The 13,733-nt window shown below is 36.5% G+C and overlaps 1 protein-coding gene and 1 non-coding gene across 31 annotated transcripts in view; both read left to right on the plus strand.

Moving 5' to 3' along the window:
* MYBPC1 (myosin binding protein C1) overlaps nucleotides 1-13,733 on the plus strand; it is an 85,755-nt gene that overhangs the window by 35,695 nt on the left and 36,327 nt on the right. For all 30 annotated transcript variants that reach the window (XM_051845801.2, XM_051845800.2, XM_051845805.2 and 27 more), the window contains 7 exons: nucleotides 970-1,026; nucleotides 5,463-5,629; nucleotides 7,067-7,199; nucleotides 9,170-9,294; nucleotides 10,177-10,282; nucleotides 11,604-11,770; nucleotides 13,405-13,567. In XM_051845801.2, coding sequence (XP_051701761.2) covers nucleotides 970-1,026; nucleotides 5,463-5,629; nucleotides 7,067-7,199; nucleotides 9,170-9,294; nucleotides 10,177-10,282; nucleotides 11,604-11,770; nucleotides 13,405-13,567 — 918 coding nt within the window. The remainder of the gene's footprint in view (nucleotides 1-969; nucleotides 1,027-5,462; nucleotides 5,630-7,066; nucleotides 7,200-9,169; nucleotides 9,295-10,176; nucleotides 10,283-11,603; nucleotides 11,771-13,404; nucleotides 13,568-13,733) is intronic.
* On the plus strand, nucleotides 9,392-9,449 carry MIR12094 (microRNA mir-12094). Its single transcript, NR_162732.1, has one exon. It is a non-coding gene; the product is annotated as a microRNA mir-12094 (primary transcript).

Below are 13,733 nucleotides of genomic sequence, written 5' to 3' on the forward strand. Positions count from 1 at the left end.
CAAAGGCCTCTAAGCACTTGCTATTAAAGAAATTTTGGAAGCTCATTATTTTGTGGTTACTTCTTACAACTTACATGTCACATACATTGTTTTTAAACACACAGACTGTTAGAATCCATAAATAACACTAACAAAGAGCAGGAAACACAGCCTTCATTTAAAAATCAAACAAGCAAGTAAATATGTAGTACCACTTAAAAGTCAGCTCCACAGCTACTATTTAGAGTTTATTATATAGTCATGATAGTGGCTGCTTGCCTAATTTGAGATGCATTTCTAAGTAGGGAAATATTTTTAAAAATTGCTAGTAAAGAGGTCATAAGCAATTCAAAGACAGATGGAAAATTATGTTTTAAAGGGTATGAACAATCAAGTGATCATGCTTATGACCTTCTACAATAGAAAGGAATGCATCTTGTGAAAAGCTCTGTGCTAGCTCCATTTTTATGCTATGTTGGTAATACGTGATCTGATTCATCCCTCACGGACACAAGCGGTTACCTTTGAATATAAGGCTTTGTACTTATATATCTCACATGGGTACACTTCGTCCTGCAAGCCAATCTCTGTCTTAAATGAATAACAGAGAGCAGCAAAAGTCCTTTGCTTTTTACACAGGTATGTTTCTAGAGCCCCCAACTGGCAAAAACAAAGTACTTTGTGTTGCTTGGCTGAAGTGCATTTGTGTTACCTGGTTTTAACACAAATCCAAGCAGTTTTATATATGCAATCTACAAAAATGTGTCTTCTGAAACTATAGCGTAACACAAGCTCCTAGTGTTTACTTTTCCACAAGTACATACTCCAGAAAAGTTAAAATGTCACTTGTGTGAAAAGAAATAGTTTGTGTTGATATAGTCCTTGTGTGCTGGTACAAAATTGCATATACAGTTCATGTAGAGTGTTTGGGGGAAACTGTTGTGTCTGTCTGCATTAAACCCAGATTTGCTTTTCTTTTGTTAATGACAGTGGAGAAGGTCAAGAGGATGCAGGAGAACTTGACTTTAGTGGTCTCCTGAAACGTAGGTGAGAACCAAGTGATGGAGTGAGGCACGGTGGCCTGGAAGGCTTTCAGACACCCATACAGAGAAGTCAAGTTTAAATGGATGTTTTTTTCAAAGAATTTTTCATTTCTTAAAAATGTGTTTTGCTTATAGAATATAACAGAGTTATATTATACATAACTGTCTACTAATTTGTTCAAGACTTTAGTCATGCTTCTAATTCCTCTGTTTAAATGTATCATGGGTCTTCACGTATTTCCTTAGCTGAAGATGGGGAGATTTGAAAACTGAGACATGCGACTTAAATACCTAGAAACCACTAAATCTCTATGCATGGCTGTCTCTCATGGTTGAATAAATAAAATCTCATTCACCAGCCTTTGATATCTGATTGAAAAATCAGTTTCATAATTTTGGTAGAAGTATCTGCAGGTGTACATATTTTAAGAGCCAGATCTACTTTAATATATTATTTATGATTTGCTGTATTTCTTCAAATCTAAGACTCCATTGATTTGAAGATATATCAGTATTTTATAAGTCATTAGTTTTAAATAGTTTACAACTATATACTATTGATTATAAGATACATCGTTATGTCTTATATATTTGAAATGCCTCCCCAAAGTGCATTTCTTCAAAGTAAAATTACAATTATAAATTAACAATATAAAGTACTGACATAAGTTTTCATTTAGCTTCTTGTGATTTTTAACTTATTTTTAGTTCTCTCTATTATTAGTAAAGGAATACAAGTACAAATACATTTCACAACAAATCGCAAATACTTGCAATAAACTGAGCTTGCATTTCTTCTCAGTTTAGTTGGACATCTTTATTCAAGTCCCTGGGAATGAAAAATTCACTGCTAGCCCTTAACATTTAGCTTGAGAACACAAATATCAGCAAGTGTGATTTATTCATTACAGCTGAATATTAGCCTGTGGCAATAGCACAAATAGTCTTCTTCTTTTGGATATTGCAAATCATCATTAGTCTCAATAAATTTATTAATTCCTAGATGTCCTTAAATTCATTAATACCAAATGCTTTCTTTGTGTAAAATATAATTCTAGGTGACATGAGGAAAAGCAATCCAGTGCATGGTGAATAGAAAGGGAAGTATATTTGTGGGAGGTAATAGGGAATGGTAAAACATGGATTTGAGTCTCAACTATATCATTTACTACTGATTATCTGACTTTGTCAAAATATATGACCTCCCTGAGTTAATTTCACATCTATAAATGTGAAGGACAAAAACTACTTGATAGAATTATCATGAAAATTACACGTACAAAGATCTGGCTCACAGTAAGTAGTAAATAAATATTCACTTCCACTAAAGAAATGCGACATTTTCCATCAGGGAGCATATATTTATATTTAGAAAGCAAAATACACACAATCAATCAATAAAAATGTAATACAATAGATTATTAAGTGCCGTACACTGGTTAAGGAAAAGGAAAGAACAGACTGATTCTACCAGCTTTGCAGAATAAAAAATGCAATTATATGGTCATAGAATCATTATGAAAAAAATAAAATGGGCAGGCAACATGTCTCCAGTTTTCATTTCCTTTTCATCTTTTAAATTATGATTTTGATTCTTAATCAGATTTTGTTCACATAAGACCATGTTCATTTAATATATTATACTAACAAACTAATAAAATGTTGGAAATCATGTGTTGTTTTTTTTACTAATTTGTGAATTGCATGTGTTTTTATGTGGTAATGACACACGGTTACCATTTTTACTTCTCCAAGAGTGTGTGGGAAAGTCCCCATAAGAATAAATATCATTACAACTGACATCTCTATATAACAAAGGATCTGCCTACCATGAACAAAGCCAGTTTATTTCGAACAGACATTAACTAAAGCAGAGTAAATCTTTTGGGCAAGGGGATTTGACCTATATACTTGGAAGTTTCATTCTACATAAAATTTCTATAAAAGTTTTGTATTTCATTAGGATCATCAAGTTATAGAAATTTTGATGTAGATGAAAGCACTGTGGCCATTTTACAGTTCTATCCCAATGCTTGGAAATGAATCACAGATGCCTCTAAAAGTTTGGGTTTTTCTCCTCACTGCAACTTAATATAACTATGCAGACAGAGTCATGTGCAGCCTCCATGGTAGGTGACAATATTTTCCAATTGAGTTAAGGAATTGCTACCAGTGAGAGCTTTGACCTCATAATCTAGAACATCATGAATGCTTGCATTTGCGATTTGGGATACAATAAGGTGTTAAAGTAGAAGAGGATAAGTAGCCAAGAGGTCATTGGTACTTTTGAACAAAACCTAGTAAGACTAGGAATATGTTATGGTAGTGTAGATCTTGGTGCTTAAATAAAAAAATGGTGAGGATGATTGGTTTTATGATTCTACCACCAAATTGACTCAAGAAATCATACTGAAAATAAAGATCTTTATTATTGGCTTTTCATATCTCATGGTGAACTCAGTGTTTCATTTGTGCCTCCTGTTAGCTGTTATAATTATGTCGTTTGATACTTTCAAATCCTTCCACCAGTGTCAGGAGGCTACTTGAAATATGTCTCTGTGTTAGTCTTCTTGGTTAAAATACAAACTGAACCCAATCTAGGATAGCATAACTTTAGAGTCTGGGCCAATGTTTAGGCTAGAAAGTGACAAAAACAGAGCATTTAAAAAACTGGGTAGATGAAACAACCTACCAAGAAAATATACATATGTATGAATATACACATTTTACTTATAATTCTCCAAGATTTCCTATTAAAATATTTAAAAGGACCTATTTGGGATGTAAACTGCTTTCAGTTGGTAAATTTAGTGAATCTGGAAAATTATGACCAAAATGCTAATTTCAGGACAATTATTTTAAGCTTTTTCATTTTCTCCATATTAATTTGGGAGGCCTTTGTGCCTGTGTCCTGAGTTTTTAAGAAGCACATTTTCCTTATAGTGTTGGAGAATCCTTACTATTATGGTTCCTGACGGACCAATGACCTCTCCCTTCCTTCCATTTTCTGTATTTGCCCCAGAGTTCCTAACTCCATTAGCAAAAAAGATTTACCTAACAATGTAAAATGGAAATCAGACATCCAGAAGTAATCCTTGTCTAATGGCACTCTGAATTCTGTGTGAATATTTCTATTCTCCTCCTATCCCCCATATACTTTGCCTATGATTACAACCCACTATTTCCCTGTCAAAGTACACCTGAGTATAAAGAAACTCTGAAACAGATGTCATTAATGTGACAGCATAGGTACCTCACCATTCCCTAAAATGGGAGCATGTATAAACTGTATTAACTGGTTTTCCAGAAAATCATATCCTAACCAGCATTATTTTTGGTAAGTAGTCACTGTTAACATTTCCAAGTCTGAACCTGATTTAAAAAGTAGTCAGCTAAGCTTAAACAAAACTAGAACTATCTAGACACTGAAAAAAATCAATTGAAATTATATTTTGCGTTTACCCTAAGCCTCTTTTCTTAAAGAGTGTTTAGTCCTGAATTTTGGTTTCATTTTGTGGTTTTAAAATAAGGGAAGACAAACATACCTTAAATATTATTTTTTACTCATATGTGTTCTTTGTATGTTCCTTAGTGACGATCGGAATCTGGGGTGATGATTTTGGTAATTACCTAAGGAGCTACTTTCCCTTTGTACATGAAAATGTAAACCATCTGCTTTGCAGATTAACATTTGTATTTTTATAATTCATGCCATACCTGCTTTCAAAAAACATGCAAGATACTACTTTAAGATGCAATACGAGAGAAGTTTTGAACTTACTCTCCTTTTCCCCTGCTAATTAAATTTTTTTTCTTTTAAAATACATCTGTATCCATAAAAATATGAAAAACAAAAAAACCCTTCGTGGTAGTTTGCAATGTTTTTTATATTTAAAAATGAAAAATGATGAAAGTACACATTTAGTAAAATGGTAGGGAAATTCCATTTGTGAAATCCAAAGGTTTGAAATACTCTGTACTGGCCTGTCCATCAATGAAAGGAGAAAGAGACCATTTTTCTTTCATGGTCAACGTTTACATCTTTCATTTCTCAATCCACTTTTCAGAATGAATTCAATGCTCCTATCTTCGATGAAAATTGTCTTGAGCTTCTCAACACCCAACCTTCCCATTAGATGTTAAGGTTGAAAGCGAAGTACAGCTATTTCCAGGGCACTTCCTGATACCCTCTGCTCCCCCTTAAATTGTTTTTAACCAGGAAAACGAAAGCGCTAATGTAAGTGCACATAGCTGATCTCTTACTAACTGGAAGCTTCCCTAAAACGTCCAGCAAAGCAAGCAGACTGACTTCTCGGCTTTACCCAGGCTTTAAACGAGAGCTTTTAACACCGAACCCAAACACCGGAATCACGCCCCGACCTTCCCCGTCTCTGAGGGTCAGGGCAGCTACTAAACTAGGCGATGGTTCTCCCCGGGTAGGGAGGTGAAGCCGCAGGAGGAGGAACCCGAGGTGGACGTCTGGGAGCTGCTGAAGAACGCGAACCCCAACGAGTACGAGAAGATCGCCTTCCAATACGGCATCACCGACCTGCGCGGCATGCTCAAGCGGCTCAAGCGCATGCGCAGAGTGGAGAAGAAGAGCGCGGGTGAGCGCGCCGCGGGCGGGGCCGCGGGGAGGCCGCCTCTCGCGTCCCTCAGGGTTTGTCGGAGGGTTTACGCGGCTCCTCGGGTGCGGTTCGTTCGGGTTTTAAATTCGGCGGAGGAAGAGCGAGTGAGGAAGGAGGAATACATTTTAACCTGACCCTTAGCTCCCCCGACGTTTCCGTGCTCGGTCGCTGTGTCAGCTGTCCGAAGTTGTGACACGCCAGAGTGATGCTGTCGTTTTGTTGACGTTCTGAGAGACCCGAAAGGGTCACAACTTGTTTCTTAAAAATCTGCCTGTTAGTTCGAAACCTCTCTCCAGGCTAGCTGAGAAGTGGCCCAGAGAAATTGAAAAGCTTCATGTTGTTTCCGAAAGAGCCAGCTGACAGGACTTTCCCCCACGCTGGCCTTTCCCGCTCCTGGCGTTCGGTTCATGTCTGCCGGCAGATGTTGGATAACTTTTTCAAAACTAGTACTTATTTCTTTTTGTCAACATATGAGAAAGCAAGTTTGTTTAAGCAATAGTGTAGTAAGCTTGGTATGATGGAAATACAAGCGTGACAACATCATGCATTTCACACTTGTATTTTCCAAACTGAATGAGAAGTATTATCTTTAAAATCAGAAAAAGTACTAAATTTTAAGTTTACTTCTATGTAGGATCCTTGAAAGACAATATTTTTCAAAACTGCTCTTTTTCTATATTATTTAAAATGTTTGGAAATCTTGAACTCCTAATCATATATGTAAAAGGTGTTTTTAAACTATCACTATTTAGGCAAGTTTCCACAATACAAAAACTTTGAGAAACTTGCTATTTCAGTCATCAAAGGCATTTGTGATTTTAGTCTCATGAATCACTGAATTTATATCTTATAGTCTATAATTTTAAAACGGTGACATGGAAGTGCAGAAACAATGTCAGTGCTCCTAATAGTAATCATGCTAGCAAATAAGCACTTTGTAAAGATTTATTTATTTGAATGGCAGAGTGAGAGAGAGAGGGAGAGATAGAGAGAAAGAGATCTTTCATGGTCAGGTTCATTCCCCAAATGCCTGCAACATCCCACGGGCATCCCAAGTGGTGGTTTCGTCTGCTGCTCCACAATGCCTGACCAAGAAGCATATTCTTAAAGTTCGATTTCATGTGAGTGCTTTAGACTGTACATACCCTAAAAAACTAGATCAGTTTAAAAGCTTCTTCAACTTTTCTTGTTTCTTTTGAAAATGTGTAAATTCTTTTTAAGTTTTACATCATGGTATTGCATATAAATTGTCATGGAATTCTAAAATATAAAGGACAGTTTAGGAAGTTCCCTATGCTTTCCTTCTCAGAGACTTGGTGATTTCATTTGTTTTTAGGTTCTCATACTTATATTGTCTATTTAAATTCATAGCATGTGAACACATATTAATGTTTTACTTTTACTTCTATCTACCAGCTTTTGCAAAAATTCTTGATCCTGCATATCAGGTTGATAAAGGAGGCAGAGTGAGGTTTGTTGTGGAACTGGCAGATCCGAAGTTGGAGGTGAAATGGTATAAAAATGGTCAGGAAATTCGACCCAGTACAAAGTAAGTGGGCTTTGCAAATGATCTGTGATAACTATAAATAAACAGTAATTAGACTTAATTTTCTGAGAATGAAAGGGCTTTTTAGTTATATCTTTATATGCAAAACTATATGGAGGAAGAGTAAAAATTTAAGTCACTTTTGATGTATTTTGGAAGCATTAAAGTTACAGTGGTATATAAACTAAGTCTTGTTTTATGTTTAATTCCATACAAACTATTTCAAGTGATTCCCAGTTGTTTTGTGGCAATACAGGTTATATGTAATTATTTCAGAGCATTGCCAAAGTTATATTAATTTCTAAAAATGAAATTTTAAAAAGATTTATTTTATTTGTTTGAAAGGCACAGTTACAGAGAGAGAGGGAGAGAGAGAGAGAGAGAGCGCACGCGCGATCCTCCATCTGCTGTTTAATTCCCCAAATGGCTATAATGGTCAGGGCTGGGCCAGACCAAAGCCAGGAGCCAAGAGTTTCCTTTGGGTCTCCCAAGTGGCACCCACGGGAAGACCTATGCCATATTCCACTGCTTTCCCAGGCACATCAACAGGGAGCTGGACCAGAAGTGGAGCAGCTGGAACTGGAACCGCTGCCCACACAGGATGTCAGCATCACAGGCAACAGCTTTACCCGCTATGCCACAACTCCAGCCCCTTAAAATTTTTTTAAATAAATCCTTTACATACTAGTTGGGAATCAAACTTTCTAATTAGATGACTTTTTGCCCCCTCCAAAATAACTTCTATATTCAATAATAGCCAAATACTTTCTATGTTCAGTTCAGGCCTGTTTTGAGTACTTCAAATACTGCATCTGAATAGAACTATTTGTTGTCAAGGTCTAATGCAACAACTAAGCTTGTGTTTTGTTATCTCTTGGCCCTTTCCCAAATTAGGAGACCAACTAATCCCTAATGTCTGATGCTATCTCTAGTCTATTATGAAACTCATTTATAGAAATCCTTCTCAGCCAGAAAGATTTTCATCTCCAATATATTTTTTGAGTTAACAGGAGCCATGTGTACATTTATAATGAACTTTAATCCTGGAAATCTGTCACTTCTGGAATACTGTTAGATGGCTTCCAATTTCTTAATGTGGTCAGGCCAACAGAGTGATTTTGAGATGCTAATGTTTATTCCTGGTATAAAAATCATTTGAAGATGGCTTGAATTTACAAAATTTACAATTTACAAAAACATAATTTTAATTGGTTATCTTTTTCTAGAAAATATTGCTTAATATTTTGCTTTTCAATTTCAGAAATTCCCAAACCTGAATTTTTTTCTAGTCTATTCTAATGCTCTAATGTGCTCTACTATGTGACAAAGAATTAAATTTTGCTATTTTCTTGCTTTCTAGTTTTCTTGTCCAAGTACTCAATTTCTTTCTTATGAGATGACAGCTGTGATAACACACCAGTTCTTAAGTTCATTTAAGAGAATATCACATTCTGTAGAATGACTGCACATATTAGTAATTAAGGTTATATTATTGCTTAGATTGTGTAAGTATCAGACCAATGAACAAAATTTACTGTGTCCCTGGGCTAGGCAAGAAGTGGAAGATATGCCAACGAGTAACATCAAGTTTCTACCCACCTATAAAGTACATGAATAGGTTATTTAAAGAGTATTCAGAGCACCGATTTCTCTGATACCCTTAGCCACTCCTATTTTCCAACAGTGGTTAAAAACCTAAGTGGCAAATACCTGATAACTGAATTATATTTCAAATAAAACTTACATAAAATAACACAGAAATTACACTGTGTATGTGAATACATATATGTATCATATGCATATGTTATATGTTATAAAGGTGAATTTTTTGTTACTATGTAAGTGGCAGATTAAAATTACATTCCTGGCTTTCAGATGTGATTACATTATAAAACCAAATTTGCTGACAATAAAGAAAATAATAAAGTCAAATTCATGGATTTCATTTATCATCTTCCCCCTGTTTACAACAGATACATCTTTGAACACAAAGGATGTGAAAGAATCATGTTTATCAATAACTGTTCACTGACAGATGATTCGGAGTATTATGTAACAGCTGGTGATGAGAAATGTTCCACTGAGCTGTTTGTAAGAGGTAAAATGAAATGTCTTACCGCAGTCATCAAGAGCCAATGGCTTCCCTTTTCCAGGGTAGTGATCAAAATGAAAGGGATGAGGTGAGCTCCAGTTCCAGAGCGGAGGTAACAGTACCTCTAGAAATGATCCAGATGACTGTTAGCTCCGATCAGCACTGAGGCTCCTCTACACTCTACTCCTCTAGTCTTCAGGTTTGCTGAAGCCAAAGGGAGAAAAATGATTTTTTAGTAAACTTGTCTTGTGGTTTTCACTCAGGTTGAGCACTATTCTGCAAAATAATTATTCAACTTATAGCTTCTGAAATGCAACCGATGTTACTGGGTGAACCTCATTTCACACACTCAGCTGATCACCAATAGGTTTCTCCTGAAACTGTCTTGTTTAATGAGAGGGCACCAGTGGTTGGCACTAGGAACATCATTTACTAAGACATTGTGAAAGGAGCTGGGGAGTGTCCCGTGAAGCCATATATCATTTCTTTTTGTTCTGAGACTCCCTGATTACAGACAACTCCGAAATCTCTATTGTCCATCTAGAACGAGAGTCAGAGACTTTGTGTTAGATGATTTCCCTCAGAAATGCCTACTACTCAGTCTCTTTCTTGCTGAAAGAAAGATATTTGATACATGTTTTGTGTGCTCTCCAGAACAATAATTTATCTGATTTGAAGAGTTCTGAAAAAAACTTGGGACAACTTCCCCAGATTGTCAGCTATTAGTTTTGCTAAGAATAAACATAGGAATATCTCACCTAATATTTACCACCACGAGAACCATAGAAGTTACTTTCCTAGTGTTAGATTTTTATCTGTTACAAGTCAGGGTTCATAAGACAGGCTTTGGATATTTAATGATGTGGATTCTCCCTTTTTTCACACTAGAGCCTCCAATTATGGTGACTAAACAGCTGGAAGATACAAAAGCTTACTGTGGAGAGAGAGTGGAATTAGAATGTGAGGTGTCTGAAGACGACGCCAATGTAAAATGGTAAATAGCTTTTCTGGGATTTGTCCGTTTTTAGTAGATGAAAAAAGGTACATTCAGAATCGATAGAACAAGAAACATAGCTTTTAATCAAATGGTAAGAATCTCAACCTCATTTGTGTTAGTAGAGGTGAAAGCTAAAATTATACGAAGATACTGTGGTTTTTTTTTTTTTTAAGATTTATTTATTTATTTGAAAGTCAGAGTTACACGGAGAGAGGAGAGGCAGAGACAGAGAGAGAAAGGTCTTCCATCCACTGGTTCACTCCCCAGATGGCCGCAATGGCCAGAGCTGTGCTGATCCGAAGCCAGGAGCTTCCCCTGTGTCTTCCCACGCTGGTGCAGGGGCTGAAGGACTTGGCCATTCTCTGCTGCTTTCCTAGGCCATAACAGAGAGCTGGATTGGAAGTGGACTGGGACTCTAACTGGCACCCATTTGTGATGCTGGCACTGCAGGCAGCGGCTTTACCCACTACACAATGCTGGTCCCATGTGTTTTTTTGTTTTGTTTTGTTTTCACCCGTGAGACTGAAATATGATCCAAAAATATGTATTGGTCAGGGTGAAGGGAGGTAGGCATTTCCTAGAAAATGGAAAACTCAAGCTATTCAAGTCTGTTTGGCTCCAAAGCCACAGGAGCTGTTAATCTCCCTACCATGCTTCTTCTTACCTTTTTGTTATGCCAAATCAGTGACACATGGAAAATGTAGATTTACATAATTTTTCAGTTAAATCCTCATCACTTATAGCACAGTTACAGTATCTCAGAAAAATATTTCAAACTGAGAATCACCAGACTCACCAATTCCTTGTAAAAATAAAAACTTGGTTTTTTTGGGGGGGCAGGGGGTAAGGTAGGGAGTGTTTTTTAGGTTCCTTGTAAGATCAAAATTAAAAACTAAAAAATTGAAAATCTTAAATGAAATGCTATTTTGAGAAGCATAGCAAATTACACAGCAGGAATCGTTAGTAGTTGGAACAAAGTAGTTTGTTCAAATTAATCAAGAATCAAAATTAACTTTAAAATGCATTCTGAGCCCAAAATATGGGTAATATACACTCTTAGTATCTGCACCTGATTGGTTTTGAATGAGAAGAGGTGGCTCATGTTCTTCTAAAATAATTTGTTAGACAGTGCTTGTTATAGTATGAATCTATTGATAGATCAAGTCATACAGTTTTTTTAACTCAAAAATTGTTCTTGTGTGGCTGGTAAATTCCAGAAACTCTGACAGACTTTGGGATACAGCTATAAACAAGAACAAAGAAGTCCGTTTTCTCAAGAATGTTTTATAAAACTGTTCTATAATCCATTTTAACTCAGGTTTAAGAATGGCGAGGAAATCTTCCCTGGTCCAAAGTCAAGATACAGAATTAAAGTTGAGGGCAAAAAACACATTTTGATTATAGAAGGAGCAACAAAAGCTGACACTGCAGAATATTCAGTAATGACAACAGGAGGACAATCATCAGCTAAACTCAGTGTTGACTGTAAGTAAGACTTCTTCAGACGTCTTCTAAATTGGCATATTTGTGACGCTCATTTATTAAGTCAGTTTTAGGAAAGTTTTGATTTTTTTGAATTCTACTTGTATGAGTTTTAAATATGTAAAACTGTATTCCTTTCTAGCTAAGTATCTGTAAGATCACTCAGGATCTCTGAGGAAATAACTAACTACTCAATTTAACAGTAGAGCGCCAATATCGGGAAAGAAGTAAAAAAGTCACGTGATAGAAAAATTACTCAAATGGGTCTAACCAGAGACCATATAAATAGATGGCACATACTTAAGTATAACACTAAATCCTGATGATGTTTGCTTAATCCATAGGTGGGCTTACTTGTTAAACAAACATTCAACATTCTGTTAGTATATTTGGGGTTAGGAGAAAGTCATTCAAACCAAGAGGGAACACTTGAGAGCACTGTCAGTTAATTTGCTAATAGGGTTCTGAGGTATATGAATTAATGAATGTGCTTGCCCAAATGCCTTCTACTAGCAGTCACTTCTCAATGGCAGATTCTGGCCCAGTTTGCCATAAAAATTAAAAGAGCAAAATCTCAGGATGATTAGTTGTGCAAACAGAATAAAACATTTCTTTTTCAGTCCATTTGCAGCTCATATGATTGTTGAGTTATTCAGAAGCAATCTCATTTCACTTCTTACGTTTCATGAAATCATGGCCATTTAAATTTAATATCAAAAAGTTTTTCAACCACAGGCAGATCCTTATCTGATATTTCTATTCACCTAAGGCAATTTCAGTCAGTTCTGCTCTAATGCAACATATGTATTTCTAAAATCATGCAATGCAAATTCATTCAATAAAAGCCACAGGATTTATAGGGGAAATGGGACTATGGGTACAACATTCAAGAACTTTGTTAGCAACACCTTAAAAAATTAAAACCTAATTTAAAAACAATAGCACAAATTTCCATACATTATATGTAAGAAATGCTATAATAAATATTCACTTCTCCTTGAAAAATGTGGCTCATATCACTTATGGAAACTGTGATCACTTATAGAACAATATCTGAGGAGTACATGTGTGCATTTTTGTATGTTAGTACCTGGCTCAGTTTAACTGGGTGCAGTTTTCATTAGTTTTCCTCAGAATTAAGACCATGCCTCATCAAACAAGAAATGTGTATTATACTTCATTTGTTCTCTGATGTATCCTTTGCATTGGAACAAAGTCTCATTTTATTATTAAAGTTTTTTGTTTGTTTATTTAAAAGTCAGAGTTACACAGAGACAGGGAAAAATAGAGAGAGGGGGAGTGAGAGAGTGCATGAGCCAGGTGGCTACAGTGGCCAGGGCTGGGCAGGCCAAAGCTGGGAGCCAGGAGCTTCTTCCAGGTCTCCCATGTAGGTGCAAAGGCCCAAGCACTTGGGCCATCTGCTGCTGCTTTTCCCAGGTCATTAGCAGTGAGCTGAATCAGAAGTGGTACAGCTGGGACACCAACCAGCGCCCGTATGGGATGCCAATGCCAGCCCTACAAATTCTCATTTTTAAATCAAGTGCTATAGCAGACCTGATTGTACCACTGTGAAATGCCACCCTTTAGCTCTTCTGGAGTTTGGGTTTGGCATTTGTGATGGTCTATTATTTCTATAGTGAAACCTCTGAAGATCTTGACACCTCTGACTGATCAGACTGTAAACCTTGGAAAAGAAATCTGCTTGAAGTGTGAAGTCTCTGAAAACATAACAGGAAAATGGACTAAAAATGGTCTACCTGTTCAGGAAAGTGACCGTCTAAAGGTTGTGCACAAAGGGAGGTAAGCCAGCTGGGTGCTCCACAGTGAGGCTGAGCCTCATCTCCACCTTACCCCTTCCTAGATTGCATATTTGTGTCACTTCTGTTTGAAGAATAGCCATAAGGAGGTGACGTATCTCTGATTTTTTGCTTTCAACTAGCAAGGACACGTGGTTTCTTTGTTGTAC

The sequence above is a fragment of the Oryctolagus cuniculus genome, chromosome 11 (assembly GCF_964237555.1).
Source record: "Oryctolagus cuniculus chromosome 11, mOryCun1.1, whole genome shotgun sequence".
Taxonomy (NCBI): domain Eukaryota; kingdom Metazoa; phylum Chordata; class Mammalia; order Lagomorpha; family Leporidae; genus Oryctolagus; species Oryctolagus cuniculus.